Genomic DNA, 16,991 nt, shown 5'->3' on the forward strand with positions numbered 1-16,991 from the left:
ATGCAACCACATCACCCGTATACTAATGTACCCAGATCCTAACAACAGCCCAGACAGGAGCGGGCCAATTCTAACATCAAATGTACCATTCTATAATACAATCTTCAAACACTCACTACAATGGTTTCCTGTGAGTAGGGTTGCCACCTCATCCCTTTAAAACAGAACACATATTAATCACACAGGTTCTGTGGCTGATTAAGGTGGTAATTAAACTCACTTGGAGCCTTCTCTGCATTAAATTAGCCTCAGAACCTGTGTAATTAATTTGTGTTCTGTTTTAAAGGGATGAGGTGAGCCAACCCTAAATAATGTCCCTGTATATCGGATTTCCTGTACATTAGTGTGCAGTACTTAAATCACTCCATACTATGCACTTAAAACATTTATTTTTGATGTTTAACATAAAGAGGTTAAACAACATTATATCAATGTTAGTCTTTGCATTAGCAAGGTAAAACATTAGAACATAAAGATTATAGCTGCAGGCCATATGGGGCCAAGATTAGTCAGCAAAGGTGAAGCGGGTGAATGGCTCCGGCCAGCTGCTTGTGACACCTGTTCTTCTAGAACGTTATTTGCACAGTGGCTGCAGCAAACTAGCTTTGTGCAAGAAGAGCTTACACCGCCAGCTACAAACTCCGGACGTGCCGGACTCCAATTTATTGGTTTGTTTGTGTGGGCTACCTAAAGTAAGCAAAGAATAAAACAGATAAACATAGATAATCTCATCCTTTTTAATGGTCTCTATAAATGAGTGATCCACGTGTGCCTTAGTTCATTTCATACTTTGGAATGGTCTCTATAAATGAAAGATCCACATGTACCTTAGTTTATTTGATACTTTGTTATAGAATATGACAATTATGAAAGTGGTTAAGGTTTTTTGACTCACTGTGATTATATATAAAGTTGAAGAATAATCACTTGGATTACCTGGGAGCTGCTTTTTTCTTTGCTGCCCTGGGTTTCACTGTCGCTTAGTCTCTGGATGCTCTGGGGGGTCTGAGATCGAGGAGGGCTTGGAAAGGCAAAACAAAGAAAACAGATTAGATCAGTAACTTCAATTTTAAGATTATACAGCTTTGGTTTAGTTGCTTATTTGGTAGCCTTCCGTACCAATCCCCTTCCTAGTCTTATACCCACACAGCTGCTTGCCAAAATGCTCCTGGCTGGGACCACACACGCATTCAAATTATTAATTCCTATAAATGTCTAAGTTTTTCCAGTGTCTGTAATACACACACATTATATATATATATATATATATATATATATATATATATATATATATATATATATATATATGTGCAAAACCTGGTGCACCTGTGCATGGCAGCCAATCAGCCTCAACTTCAGCTTGTTCAATTAAGCTTTGACAAAAAAAAACTGAAATCGGATTGGTTTCTATTAGTGATCAACCGATATCTTTTTTTTTATTGCCGATACTGATATTTTGGTCATCGTATATCGGTATCGGTCGATATTTTCGTACATTAAAAGAAAAAAAAAATTTATATATATATATATATATTTATTTTTTTTTTTCTTTTTACAGGTACTCTTGTGGAGGGGATCTGGGGTCTAAAAGACCCCAAACCCCTCCTCTGCACTTAAAAGCATTCAAAACGCCAAGTTTGGCTGTTCTGAATGCTGTAATTTTTTTTAATTTGGCGCTGAGTACCCGGAAGTGATGTCATGACATCACTTTCGGGTTTTTACATGGAGACCCGATTAAAAACGAATGTGGCTTTGATCGGGTCTTCTCTTTGGTGGCCATGCAGGTTGGTTGCCCAGGTCTCCCGGTGGGACTGGAGACCTGGGTGAGCCGCGAAAGGCGGCGGGAGGGGGGGGAAGCCGCTCGGCTGTCATTACAAGGAGCAGGGGGGGACGTCCCCTCCCGCTCCTTGTAATGACAGCTGAGCGGCTTCCCAGCCGCATCGGTTGTCATTACAAGACAGCCGACCCTCGGCTATGGACGCCGGTACTGGGGTGATGCCTCTAGCTGCAGGCATCACTCCGGTACAAGCACTTTCCGAAATATCGGCAATATAGGTAACCTCCGAGGGCCGATTCCGATATATATCGGGGAAAGTGCATCAGCTTTGCCGATAATCGGTCGATCCCTAGTTTCTATGCAGAGCTGCACCAGATTTTGCACACTCCAGTTTTAGTAAATTAACCCCATTGTGACTTAGCAATTTAAATCCCAATCAGGACACTACCTGCATGGAATTTACATGTTCTCCATGCTCAGGTTTCCTCTGGGTACTCCGTTTTCTGCCCACACTCTAAAGACTTTGTCTTTGTAGGTTAATTGGCCACAGTCCTAATTGCCCTAGTATGTATATACACCGTATGTAAGCTCCTTGAGGGCAGGGACTGATGTGAATGTACAATATGTGAGGTGCGGTGTTAGTTGTTGGCACTGTAAATAACCGGCCAATTTATTAGGTACACCTGTTCAATTGCTTGGTAACACAAACTGGTAATCAGCCAATCACATGGCAGCAACTCAATGCATTTAGGCACCTAGACGTGGTGAAGATGACTTGCTGAAGTTCAAACTGAGCATCAGAATGGGGAAGAAAGGGGATTTAAGTGACTTTGAACGTGGCATGGTTGTTGGTGCCAGACAGGCTGGTCTGAGTTATTTCAAAAACTGGTGATCTACTGGGATTTTCAAGCAAAACCATCTCTAGGGTTTACAGAGAATGGTCCGAAAGAGAAAATATCTAGTGAGCCGCAGTTGTGTGGACGAAAATGCCTTGTTGATGTCAGAGGAGTACCTGAGTATTGTTGCTGGTCATGTCCATCCCTTTATGACTACAGTGCACCCATCTTCTGATGGCTCCTTCCAGCAAGATAATGCACCATGTCACAAAGCTCAAGTCATCTCATCACTGGTTTCTTGAACATGACAATGAGGTCACTGTACTCCAATTGCCTCCACAGTCACCAGATCTCAATCCAATAGAGAACTTTTGGGATGTGGCGAAACAGAAGATTTGCATCATGGATGTGCAGCCGACAAATCTGTTGCAACTGCTTGATGCTATCATGTCAATATGGACCAAAATCTCTGAGGAATGTTTCCAACACCTTGTTTAATCTATGTCACGAAGAATTAAGCCAGTTCTGAAGGCAAAAGAGGGTCCAACCCAGTACTAGGAAGGTGTACCTAATAAAGTGGCCGGTGAGTGTATATAACTGTAATAAATAAATACACTGAATATGTATACACACATTCACAGCAAAATATAGCTAAGGAGACAGGAGGGCACCTCTGAGATTAAATGTATCCTACAGGCTGAGGCACGCATGCAAGGACAGAACTGCCTAATAAGGGATGAATCTCTCGTATTATGAGCCATTCCTTTGTGTGAAAATTGCAGCCTGAGCTACTGAGCTCTGTAAACAAGGTTTTTCCAAGAGGCTGAGAAGACAACAGCATCATCAAGCAAAGAGCTTTTCTGATTGTTAATAAAATGCTTAATAATTATATGGAATATATTAACATTCTCCAGATCAAATTTTTTTTTCTTGGTCCGTATTAAACAAAAGATAATATGTCAATAAAAAGAAAAGAGAAGGCGCCTGGCCCTTTAAATAAAAGATTGTTGAACCTGCTGCCCTTTTAATTGTAATAAAACAATAAATAGGTATATATCATAGGTAAAAAGGCGCTGGTAATCTTAATATATCACGTGTTATAAAAATTAATAGGTGATTTAAAGTGTAATATATGTGATTAAAAATTGCTACAAATATATATATGATCTACTATTGGTGCAATTAGCAAAGAAAAGTGCATACCAGTGCAATTTCAATTCAGAAGTGTTTGTGCTTCTCAAAGTAAATTAATCCACAAAGGTGTGGATCAGTGAACCAATAAATAGATATATAAAGAATTCCATACAAAAATCACATAAGAATATATAAAAATATAAATATATAAATGTGCTCCAAGTAGTGTTTAAAAGTCCAGGCAATAGCATGCAATCAAAATTGTGCTTGGTGGATTCTTATTAATCCCTTCACAGTGCTCCAGGTGCTGGGATGTGACAACCGTCAATTAAGAAGTGCTTGTGCTTCTCAAAGTAAATGAATCCACAAAGGTGTGGATCAGTGAACCAATAAATAAATATATAAAGAATTCCATACAAAAATCACATAAGGATATATAAAAAAATCACATAAGAATATATAAAAAAGTATAAATATATAAATGTGCTCCAAGTAGTGTTTAAAAGTCCAAGCAATAGCATGCAATCAAAATTGTGCTTGGTGAATTCTTATTAATCCATTCACAGTGTGAGGCATTCGGAACAGAGGCTGGGATACACATCCACCGCCGCAATACAAAGAAGGGGGAAAGGAGATACAGGGTGCTGCAGATCCCCGGAGAATATCTTCCTAAGACCCAAAAAAACGATTTTGTACTGCCGAATTGCCCAGTGCCAGGAGGGCACAACAAATAGTAAGAGGCTAATTGTCACCTTATAGTGTATGTTTTTTGGAGAATAAAACAGTATTTCACTATTGGAGGCTATTTGTTCTTCTATATCTTTATGTGTATAGGGGGACTACATGGTCCAACTCGAGTAATATAGGAGCCAGAGATCCAAGCAATCGAGGAGAGGTCTGATCCACCCAATAAAGGGATCGCAGGCGTTGGGGGTCCTTGTGACCTGCTGCTAGCTGGTAAGAGGCCACGGTTGTCACATCCCAGCACCTGGAGCACTGTGAATGGATTAATAAGAATTCACCAAGCACAATTTTGATTGCATGCTATTGCTTGGACTTTTAAACACTACTTGGAGCACATTTATATATTTATACTTTTTTATATATTCTTATGTGATTTTTTTATATATCCTTATGTGATTTTTGTATGGAATTCTTTATATATTTATTTATTGGTTCACTGATCCACACCTTTGTGGATTCATTTACTTTGAGAAGCACAAGCACTTCTTAATTGACGGTTGTCACATCCCAGCACCTGGAGCACTGTGAAGGGATTAATAAGAATCCACCAAGCACAATTTTGATTGCATGCTATTGCCTGGACTTTTAAACACTACTTGGAGCACATTTATATATTTATATTTTTATATATTCTTATGTGATTTTTGTATGGAATTCTTTATATATCTATTTATTGGTTCACTGATCCACACCTTTGTGGATTAATTTACTTTGAGAAGCACAAACACTTCTGAATTGAAATTGCACTGGTATGCACTTTTCTTTGCTAATTGCACCAATAGTAGATCATATATATATTTGTAGCAATTTTTAATCACATATATTACACTTTAAATCACCTATTAATTTTTATAACACGTGATATATTAAGATTACCAGCGCCTTTTTACCTATGATATATAAAAGATAATATGTACAAAATCACTGCACATTCCCTTTGATTTTCAAAATTAGAAGCCCAGCAACAGAGTATTCTGTACCTTATGGGGTGTACCTTATCCAAGTGCAGGCCCTGGGACCTTTTCTAGATGCCTTTTGTGTATTCTGACACGTTTCTTGTTTATGTATAATATGGGAAAATACAAGCTGTGTGCATTTCAAATGCATACAAAACTTTACAGTTATATATATTTTTGACAAACCTACTGCTCTGGGTATCTGAGACCTTATTCAATAAATCATTACAAGGAGCAATACTCTAAATGCAATGTGCAGGACCCATAGCAACCAATCAGAATCCACCTTGCACTGGTGGTGACTTTATTCAAGTGAATTCTAAAAAGCAGCCACATCTCTACAAAAGGTAAGTCACAGTACAGGAACTATGGAAATTGCTTAAAGTAGAATGTTACTCAAATAGTAAAGTCCCACTGGTTTGCTTCCTCCACCCCAGCCTTTAACTGAGTTACAGTTTTTTTTGGGGGGCAGCAAGGTAAGAGCCTGATCACATTACTCTTAACAATTCAACTGTAAACAGTAATATCATTAGCACATCTAGAACAACCAACATAAACAGTAATCTAATGAAACAGTAAGCTAATTAACAAATAGTCACCTAGACAAGCCTAGGTGACTCAGTGCCCACCCAGACCGTTCGGCACCAGTTCCCCAGTAAGAAGACCCAGGGCCATCCAAATCCCTAAAAGGATTATCAGACAAACAGAAACAATAGGTTACTTAATTACCAATGGGAATTCACACCTAGGAGGCATACAATGGCAAAATGATACCATTAGAGAAAGGCACCTTAGTAAACAGAATATAGCAGAAGACCCCAGCATCAGGTTGTTTAGAGCATATTATATTAACATCTGCTCTGAGTCTAACAGTCTAGGAGGAGGTGAAGCAGTCATTACTGGTTTGAGCACAAATGCCCTAAATCTGTATCCTCGTCTTAGGTTTCCAAAATCTGTGAGTTTCAGGGAGACATGGACCTGAATCCGAAGCGAGACCACTCCAAGGGTCTCCCAGGCACACACCTCCCAAGAATAGAGCCCCATTAAAAGGCAGGGCCCATAGTCATTAGGTAAGAGACTACCCTGCATTCCCCTCCAAAAGCCCTTGCCTGGGTTGGGTCTGTCACAGGTACCCACTCCCACTTCCATACTCCTTGCCAAAATAAGTATGACCCTGCTTGTCCTGCCCCCTCCACTGTAGCCTTCTGGGATATGTCACATGTCACATGTTCCAGGAAGCTGCAAAACCATTCAGAAATTGCAAAGTGAGCTCAGTCATCTACAATGGGGAGCCAGTTGTGGTTTCTCAGGAAGCCACAGCCAGCTGCCATATCCAATATGGCAGTGGCGAGGACCCACAGTGGTAAGAAGAACTGGCTGCGGGAAGACAGCACTGGACTCAGACAATGTTAAGTACCTGATCTTTAAAAGTCAGCAGCTGCATTATTTGTAGCTGCTGACTTAAATATATTCAATAATATATACCTGTCACAATGTGAACTCTCTCTGGAGCTGCTTCGTCCAGACTCATGCTGGGCATCCAGAAGTATTTTTTCCATGTCACCATTATGAATAGAGATTGAGGCTGGCACTTGCTCTTGGCCCACTAATGGTGGTACTCCACCATGACCGTTGTTGTTGAAGTGCAGCTCTACCCAGGAACCTATAGGTTGAAAGATAAAATAGAATTAGTTAAAAAGACTATTAAAATAGAAACCAGAAATGGAATTTTTTTTTTTTTTTATGAAACCTAATTTTTTATTTTATTAATTTTGCTGAGAAAAAAAGAAACAATTATAAAAAAAAAAAGCATACATATGCAACACATTGAAATTATAATAAAGAAATAAAGTCTCATGCCTTTCATCAATGGGTGTGTACAAGGTGCTATGAAATTTGTAAAGAGAAGTGTCCATATCACAGAACATTACGAATATAGTCTCCTGACTCACTGACCATCAGTGGATGAAACCAGAGGTGAGGTGAGGTAGACCAATGACCCCAAATCTTCTCAAATATATGCAGGGAGCCCCTGTTAGCAAAAATAGGTTGGTACAGGAGAAAAGCCAAACTTCTCACGTTTTCCATTCCATCAACGAAGAAGAAGAGGGCTCTTTTTGGCATAGCAATGTAATGCTCCAAATTTGGACATTTTCACTTAGGGGTGTACTCACTTTTGTTGCCAGCGGTTTAGACATTATTGGCTGTGTGTTGAGTGATTTTGAGGGGACAGCAAATTTACACTGTTATTCAAGCTGTACACTCACTACTTTACATTGTAGCAAAGTGTAATTTCTTCAGTGTTGTCACATGAAAAGATATAATAAAATATTTACAAAAATGTGAGGGGTGTACTAACTTTTGTGAGACACTGTATATATTTTTTAAAACTGTCATTTGCGGCACCAAAATTTCCATTCGATGCACCTCCAATATTAAGTCAGATTTTCATTTTGCTAATCCAGCCATGGGCATGAGTGATGTCAAGAGGAGTAAACAGCCTCTGGAGGCTTGAAATCACTAAGGCAAAGGTACTGTAACGCAATACTCCAGAGACCAAAGAACAGATGAAGCCACTACCCTTTTCTTCTGCCCCACACTGTACAAAAATTACGTTTTTTTTTTTTTCACTTTTATAATTGGGGTCAGCTCATTTTTTTTTCTTTTCCTTTACTTTTCATAGTGAATGTCCCATAATACATTACACCTTCAGCGGCAAGGGACATTAGTCCGTTACTTGTTTGGGCATAACAAGTACAGCTAAATTATCAATAAAACCCTCGACACTCCCATAGCTCACATAACATGCATGCAACTCCACTAATGGTAATCTGGACTACAACGGCGTCTCTCTTAAAGGGAGTGCTCCTAATCTCAGCTTGCTACCTGTATAAAAGACACCTATCCACCGAAGCAATCAATCAGATTCCAAACTCTCCACCATGGCCAAGACCAAAGAGCTGTCCAAAGACGCCAGGGACAAGATTGTAAACCTACACAAGGCTGGAATAGGCTACAAGACCATCACTAAGCAGCTTGGTGAGAGAGTGACAGCAGTTGGTGCGATTATTCGCAAATGGAAGAAACACAAAATAACTGATAATTACCCTCGGTATGGGGCTCTATGCAAGATCTCACCTTGTGGAGTTTCAATGATCATGAGAACAGTGAGGAATTAACCCAGAACAACAAGGGAAAATCTTGTCAATGATTTCAAGGCAGCTGGGACCATAGTCACAAAGAAAATGCACAACGCCTTGAAGGACTGAAATCCTGCAGAGCCCGCAAGGTCCCCCTGCTTAAGACAGCACATGCACAGGCCTGTCTGACGTTTGCTCATGAACATCTGAATGATCCAAAGGAGAACTGAGTGAATGTGTGGTGGTCAGAGGAGACCAAAATTAAGCTCTTTGGCATCCACTTAACTTGCCATGTTTGGAGGAGGAGGAATGCTGACTATGACCCCAAGAACACCATCCCCACCTTCAAACATGGAGGTGGAAACATTATGCTTTGGGGCTGTTTTTCTGCTAAGGGGACAGGACAACTTCACCTTATAAAAAGGGACAATGGATAGGGCCATGTACCGTCATATCTTGGGTGAGAACCTCCTTCCCTCAGCCAGGGCATTGAAAATGGGTCGTGGATGGGTATTCCAGCATGACAATGACCCAAAACACACGGCTAAGACAACAAAGGAGTGGCTCAAGAAGAAGCACATTAAGGTCCTGGAATGGCCTATCCAGTCCTCAGACCTTAATCTCATAGAAAATATGTGGAGGGAGTTGAAGGTTCAAGCCTTAATGACTTGGAGAAGATCTGCAAAGAGCAGTGCGACAAAATCCCTCCTGAGATGAGTGCAAGCCTGGTGGCCAAATACAAGAGATTTCTGACCTCTGTGATTGCCAACAAGGGTTTTGCCACCAAGCACTAGGTCAATGTTTTGCGAAGGGATCAAATACTTATTTCACTCATTAAAATGCAAATCAATTTATAAACTTTTTGAAATAAGTTTTTATGGATTTTATTTTTTTTGTTTTTATTCTGCCTCTCACTGTTAAAACAAACCTACCCCATCAAAATGAGTCTTGATTTCAGCTGCGACATTCAGATGGCAGGGTCAAAACATGGGAGCATGGATCTATCAACAGTTCAGGCTGGTGGTCTTATAGTGTGGGGAATATTTTCTTGGCACACTTTGGGCCCCTTAGTGCCAACTGAGCATTATTTAAATGCCACGGCCTACCTGAGTATTGTTGCTGACCATGTCCATCCCTTTATGACTGCAGTGTACCCATCTTCTGATGGCTCCTTCCAGCAGGATAATGCACCATGTCACAAAGCTCAAACCATCTCACCACTGGTTTCTTTAACGTGACAATGAGGTCACTGTACTCCGATGGCCTCCACAATCCCCAGATCTTAATCCAATAGAGCACGTTTGAGATGTGGTGCAATGGGAGATTCACATCATGGATATGCAGCCGATAAATCTGCAACAACTGCAAGATGCTATCCTGTCAATATGGACCAAAATCTCTGAGGAATGTTTTCAGCACCTTGTTGAATTTATGCCATGAAGGATTAAAGGAGTTATAAAGTCAGAAGGTTTTTTTATCTTAATGCATTCTTTGCATTAAGATAAAAAAACCTTCTGTATGCAGCTACCCCCTCAGCCCCCCTAATACTTACCTGAGCACCCTCTGTCCAGCGATGTCTACGAGTGTCTCAGCCGTCCCAGATTCTTCCTCCTGATTGGCTGAGACACAGCAGCAGCACCATTGGCTGTCGCTACTGTCAATCAAAGTCAGCTAGCCAATCAGGAGAGAGAGGGTGGCGGGTCGGGGCTCCATGTCTAAATGGACACAGGGAGCTGTGACTTGGCTTGGTTGCCCCCATAGCACTCTGCTTGCTGTGGGGGCACTTGACAGGAGGGAGGGGCCAGGAGCACAGAAGAGGGACCTGAGAAGAGGAGGATCTGGGCTGCTCTGTGCAAATCCAAGTGCACAGAGCAGGCAAGTATAACTTGTTTGTTATTTTTATAGGAAAAAAAACAAGACTTTACAATCATTTTAAGGCAGTTCTGAAGGCAAAGGGGGGTCCACACCGTTACTAGCAAGGTGTACCTAAACAAGTGGCCAGTGAGTGTATATTAAAGGGAATTGGTTGGCAGGAATGTGGATGGTATATATGCGTTGTGTCTGCTATGAGGGAAACAAAGTTTATCGTTTTATCAGAATCTTAAAAAGTTCTGTTTTGTGTCCTGGAGCCCAGAGGCATTATAAAGCCTCCATTCCTAGGATCTTACCTGGTAGGCAGACCTCATTATTATTCTTAGCTGTTCACAGTCCTTTGTGGGCTAACTGATGCTCAGAGCCCTCTCTGCCACTCTCTGTGCTGTGACAGCCTGCTGCTGGGTGAAAAGGCTGACTGCTGACAGAACACCAAAAACATACTAAAATGGTCTGTTTGTTTGGGGAACCCATCAGAGGACACCCTGTTAGTGAAGGATAGACTTAAAGTGGTCCTAAAGGCAGAAGGTTTTTTTTATCTCAATGAATTCTATGCAAATAAGATAAAAAACCTTCTGTGTGCAGCAACCCCCTCTCAGCCAAACCCCCCCCCCCCCCAGCCAAACCCCCCCCCCCCCCCAATGCTAACCCAAGCTTTATCTGGATCCAGCAATGTTACGCAAGAGTCTCGGCTGTAATCTCCCTCCTGATTGGCTGAGAAACAGCAGCAGGCACCATTGGCTCCCGCTGCTCAAAGTCAGTGAGCCAATGAGGAGAGAGAGGGGGCATGGCTTAACCGTGGCTCAGCGTTTGAATGGACACACATAGCAGTGGCTTGGCTCGGGAGCCCCCATAGCAAGCTACTTGCTGTGGGGACACTTGGCAGGAGGGAGGGGCCAGGAGTGCCAGCAAGGGACCTGAGAAGGGGAGGATCTGGGCTGTCCTGTGCAAAAGCAACTGCACAGAGCAGGTAAGTATAAAAAAGTATTTTTCTGGAATGTTATGTAATTGTAACTGGAAATTATAAAATAGATCGTAGCCCCAGATATTTACCCAAAAAGATAACTATCAAAGCCCACCAATTACAATTATATCACATAGCAAAAAAGTATTATATATTTATATTTTACTTTAGGAGAGCTTTAGAGCCGGTTCACACTAGCGTGACTTGTCAGGAGACTTGTCAGCCTGACAAGTCACGCTCCCTCGCGGTCCATTGACCGCTACAGGATCCGTTCTAATAGGAGCGACACAAGTCACTCCGACTTAGAAAAAGGGTCCTGTACCATTTCGGGGCAACCTCGGAGCGACTTGCATAGACTTCCATTATGTGAAGTCCCTGCAAGTCGCTCCGAAGTCGTGGTGCAATGGAATGCACAAGTCGCCCCCGAAGTAGTAAGGAGTCGTGTCGCCTCAGTGTGAACCGCTCTTATTCAATCTTCAACGCTACATTGCAGCACATACAAGATAAAATAATTGCCTTGTGTAAAAAAATTTTAGCATGGCAACTTTTTTACAGGTTTGCGATTGTTAAAATTGTGAATGACTTTGCAATAGCTTATGTCACTAACTAAACTTAAAGTGATATTAAAGTCTCTCTTTTTTTTTTTTTATTTTAAAAATAGCAAACTCCCCCCCCCCCCCATGTTTAACACTAAAACCTAGAAAATAAAAATATAAAAATATTTTATAATAAACATGTATTTAAATCTGCTATTAAATTAAAGCCAAATCTGTCTTGAGAAAAAAAAAATATATATATATCTTAGGTGTTGACTACAAAAGCTAAAAGATATAAAAATGAGAAGACAATATTCTTATTATTATTATATAGGACTAGACATTAAGCCCGTTAAATTAACGGGCGCTAGAACATATGTGGTCAAACATTTGTAAAAACAGACTTGTTCCAGTTAAGCGAGAGCCTCTGTCAGCTGTAATGTGTTGTATTGTATTTTCGGACGAAAACGGACTGATTAAAAACGAAAATTGTACGATCTTGTATCATACGAGAAAAATTTTCGTGTTTGTCCCTTCTGAAAATTTCAGACGAAAGCTGCGTACTAACAAACATATTATGGTACGATCGCATCAAAAGCAGTATTCTTTGTACGATATTCTGATTGAGTGTACCGGGCTTAAGGTAGGATCTAGTTAACGGAGCCCCAGACAGCTGTAACTCTTGACAAGGGTTCAAATCTTTCCACAGTCTATCTAAAAAGTTGTGGCTATAGATGCATTTTAAGCATCGGCTTGTGTGTTATATGATAAAATGCAGAGAAAATCAAGGATGGGATCCTCCTAATGATCTCCTAGCCCACATAAGTTAAATTCTGAAAACTAGAGTTCTACTTTAAAGTTATTACAAAACAAAAGAGGCCATATAGGTTCAGCTCGAAGGATAAACATCAGCAGATTTATTATTAACTCGCAGAACGGTTACGGCATCTACTGGGAACAAAAGGAACACAACAAGCGTCACAGCTCGGCATACCTTCATACTATCACTGTCATCTCTCCATTCAATGTAAACTCTCTGTATTAGATGTGGAAATCAACTGACTGCAGTCACATGGCTTTGTTTTCACCTTACTCTGAAGACAAGGGAACAAAAGTTCAGCTAAAAATAGCAATACAATATGAGCTAAGCTGTTACTAGAAGCCAACCAACACATAAGAGGAAATATTTAACCAGATCGTCAGCTAATTAGAGAATAGAGTGACCATCTGATCCCTTGGAGTGAATAGCGGTGTCTCAATGCCTGAAAAATTGTCCTTGATCTTAGTTGACTCACAAGTTTGTTTACACCATGAAGGCACAGAATGTGCCAACTCCAGTACTTCATAGTGTACTCCATGGTTAGTAAACATCAATTAAAGGGATTTGAAATTTTTGCTGCCTTGATCGAGTCTGAATGATTTTATACTGCAGAGAATGCAATAAGAAAGACAGGGGGGAGCCAGGATGGTGAAACCTCCCCATTGAAATATACTAAGCCGGCAGGTCATTCAGTTCATCAGAGTTTACCAACAATGGGTGGGCTATTTCTAGCAAAACTTGCTTTAGAAACATATCTTTTTGAAACGAACCTCTCGCAACAGGGCAGTAGGCAGCACCAGTTGGCAGTATTTCCCACTAGTGACTTCAGTGCTTTCAGGAGCCCCTAAAACCCGGGCACATGAAATATACAGATACGGTCTTTCCTGTAGGTCTAAGGTCAAATGCAAACTCACTACATGCCACAAAGTACTGCAACCTATGCAATGCCCTAATGACAAGTGTTCTGTGGACAAGATTAAAAAATTGTTCTGAAAAACAATTTCTGAACACAAGTAGCAGCCCCAAGTTCCTCAACAAACTCATTACCTCTCCTTCTAAGGGATGGTCAACATAAGACTTAGGACCACTCAACTTGCCCTGTTTAAGGACCCCTCTCCTTTTCTCCAAAACTATAACTCTTTGTATTTCGGTTTTTGCTGTCCTTCATTCCACCACAACTGGCCCGGTTTTGATCCTCAGCTCTTCTTTTTTTCCACAATAATCCCTCTTTTAGGACCTCTGTCTAACTGTCCCATCTTAGACCTGCTGTCCTTTTCTCCTCCACAGCCGATGTTCTTTTAAGCCTCGTACACACGCGTCAAAATTCGGCCAGGAATTTTCGTCCGACGACCGATCCGCCGATTTTCGGCTTGTTAGTATGATGTTTCTGACAACCGACTCCGACTTTTCAGCCGAAAAAAATCTGGTGTGCAGGCTATAAAATTTTTGTCCTCTGTCAAATCACGTCCAATTTTCGTGCAGTCAGTACTGATTTCGACAGGGAAAAATCTAATGAGCAAGTCTGGGCATGCTCAGAGATGAAAGAACACAAAGAAAGCAAACCAACACATGACATCACTTCTGAAGTAGAATTTTGGCGTGCGAGAAAATTCGTGTGCAGTCTAGAGCACATTCCAACCAACAAAACACCACTCTGGACAAAAGATGGACGACCGGTCGGCGGAAATTCGTTGCGTGTGTACGAGGCTTTAGACTCTGTCCTTTTCTCCTTCACAGATATCCAATCAAAAACCTGCTGTCTTTCTCTCCTCCACAACTGTGCCATCTTAGACCTGCTGTCCTTCTATCCTCCACAACTGTCATTCTTTTAAACCCCCTGTCCTTTACTCTACAAATGTCCCATTTTAGACCTGCTGTCCTGTCCTTCACAATGGTCTCTCTTTTAGAACCTCCGTCATTCTTTCCTTCATAAATGTCCCATCTTAAAACATGCTGTCCTCTCCTCCACAACTGTCATTCTTTTAGACCCCCTGTCATTCTTTCCTCCACAAATTTCCCGTCAAACCTGCTGTCCTCTTCTCCACAACGGTTTCTCTTCTAGAATCTATGTCCCTCTTTTCTTTACAAAATTCCTGACTTAGGCCTGCTGTCATTCTCTCCTCAACTGTCCCTTTTAGACCCTCTGTCGTTCTTTCCTCCATAAATGTCCCGTTATTAACCTGCTGTCCTCTCCTCAACAGTCTCTCTTTTAGACCCCATCTTTCTTTCCTCAACAAATGTCCCACCATAGACCTTCTGTCCTTCTCTCCTCCACAAATTGTCTCTCTTTTAGACCCTCTGTCCTTCTTTCCGCCATAAATGTCCCCTCTTAGACCTGCTGTAGTTCTCTCCTCTAAACCCCCTGTCCTTCTTTCCGCCACAAATGTCCCCTCTTAGACCTGCTGTCGTCCTCTCTGCCACAACGGTCGTTCTTTTGGACCCACTGTCCTTTCCTCCACACATTTCCCTATTTTAGACCTTCTGTCCTGGTTTCCCCCCAAAACTGTCTATTATTTAGGCCCTCTGTCCTTCTTTCCCCAAAACAGTCTCACTTTATGGCCCCCCTCTCTTTTTTCCCCCCACAACTGTCACTTTTTAAATTTGCTGTCCTTTCCCCCAAAACTATCTTTTTTAGACTCTCTTTTCTTCTCCCTCCAAAACTGTTCCTCTTTTAGACCTGCTATCCTGCTTTCCTCCACCACGTTCCTTTTTTAAAGGCCTTTTGTTCTTCTTTCCTCCACAACTATCCTGCATTTTTTGACCCTGCATCTTAAACAACTTTTTAAGCAGCTCAAAACAACATGAAAAATATTTTTTTCCCTCCAAATGGTGCATCAATATGCAAGAATAATACTGATGTCAAATTCAAAGTAAACAGCTAAATACACTGTTAAAATACATGAAAGTAAGAGGGTTTTACCAGCCAATGAGTTTTTATTTTTATCCATCCAGTCGAAGAAAATTAAATCAGACAATCCAGGAGGATGACACCACTTTCTCTGTTAGGAATATAATCTGTATAAAAGGATAGACCTGTGTCCTCTCTCCACCCCCAACCCCTCACTGTTCTATCATCCTATTAGCAAGCATCCTTTTTACCACATTTGCATGCAGAACACTGGATTGGCTCCCAATTCTGTCCCCCCCCCCCCCTTTTTCCAACCTGAGTGCTACTGTATATGGCATTGCAAGGAGGCCAATACCAGGTCAAATTCAGGTTAATGCACTAGCTGCATTTACAAGAGAAATCCATTTTCTTACCATGTTTCATGTTACACCCCAATTTAGGGTGCAGCATAAAACATGGTCACAGCCTGTATCCCCCACCACACCACCCCCCTTCCTTCCACAATCCAGGGGTTCTTCTGCCCACAGCATCCTTGTCATTATTTCAGTTTTACCAGAGACCTATAAATAAATAAACTACAAGTTCCATCTGCCACCACAGCAGATGGGACTCACCGTTCTCAATAGAGCACAAGTGTGGTGACATCACTGCACTTGTAGTTCCTTGATACTTCCTCTAGCCCCATACCTAATGATCTGTACCTCCATATGGACCTGCACCTGGAGGAATAGTCTGCAGAAGTCTGTGCATTGCACCCACGATCTGCTGGCCATGGTTGAAATGCTTTGCAGACTCCAATACAAAAAAATAAAAATAAAATGGAAATTTTTTTAAAATAAATAATGATGGTGCATTTATTTATTTATTTTTGCAAAAGGATGAATTAGACTTTAACCAGAACCTTTCCCTCTTTTACTAAATTTCACATCAGCATGCATCTTTGCACTGGTTTCTTTAGAAAGAGGTTTTGTGCTTTTACGTAACTTTTTTTCCACTCATTTCTGGTTTCCCTGAAGGCAGTAGTTAGGTAGCTTAGCCGCTGAGATGCCTCCTGGGAAGGCAACATTACTAGTGCCTTCAGGGAAATCTTGCTCCTAAACTGCAAGATCTCAAAAAATCCCACAGTGCTGTCATAATACACACGCGCTAGCTGAAGCGCATGAGGTCATGGGCCTCATCTCATGGATGTGCCGCACAATATTACACTCATTTGTTGATAAAAAGAGAACTTTTTATTTTATATGACTGTAATATCATATGGCACATGTTGTCATGTGCTTCACCTAGTGCATGCACAGTAGACCTTTATTGGTGGGCTGAAATAAGAAACAAGAAAAAAGAATCTGGGCCCCTGATGACGTTAA

The 16,991-nt window shown here is 41.2% G+C and overlaps 1 protein-coding gene across 2 annotated transcripts in view; it reads right to left on the reverse strand.

Moving 5' to 3' along the window:
• The window catches only part of BNIP3 (BCL2 interacting protein 3), a 64,924-nt gene that overhangs the window by 25,520 nt on the left and 22,413 nt on the right, over positions 1 to 16,991 (reverse strand). For both annotated transcript variants that reach the window (XR_014225732.1, XM_082268317.1), the window contains exons 2-3: positions 6,933 to 7,110; positions 937 to 1,021 (exon numbers count right to left, since the gene is read on the reverse strand). Coding sequence is in view for 1 of the 2 variants with exons in the window: in XM_082268317.1 (XP_082124443.1) it covers positions 937 to 1,021; positions 6,933 to 7,110 (263 nt within the window). In the remaining variant the exon portion in view is untranslated. The remainder of the gene's footprint in view (positions 1 to 936; positions 1,022 to 6,932; positions 7,111 to 16,991) is intronic.

This window comes from Pelophylax lessonae, assembly GCF_965119305.1.
Source record: "Pelophylax lessonae genome assembly, chromosome: 9".
Taxonomy (NCBI): Eukaryota; Metazoa; Chordata; class Amphibia; order Anura; family Ranidae; genus Pelophylax; species Pelophylax lessonae.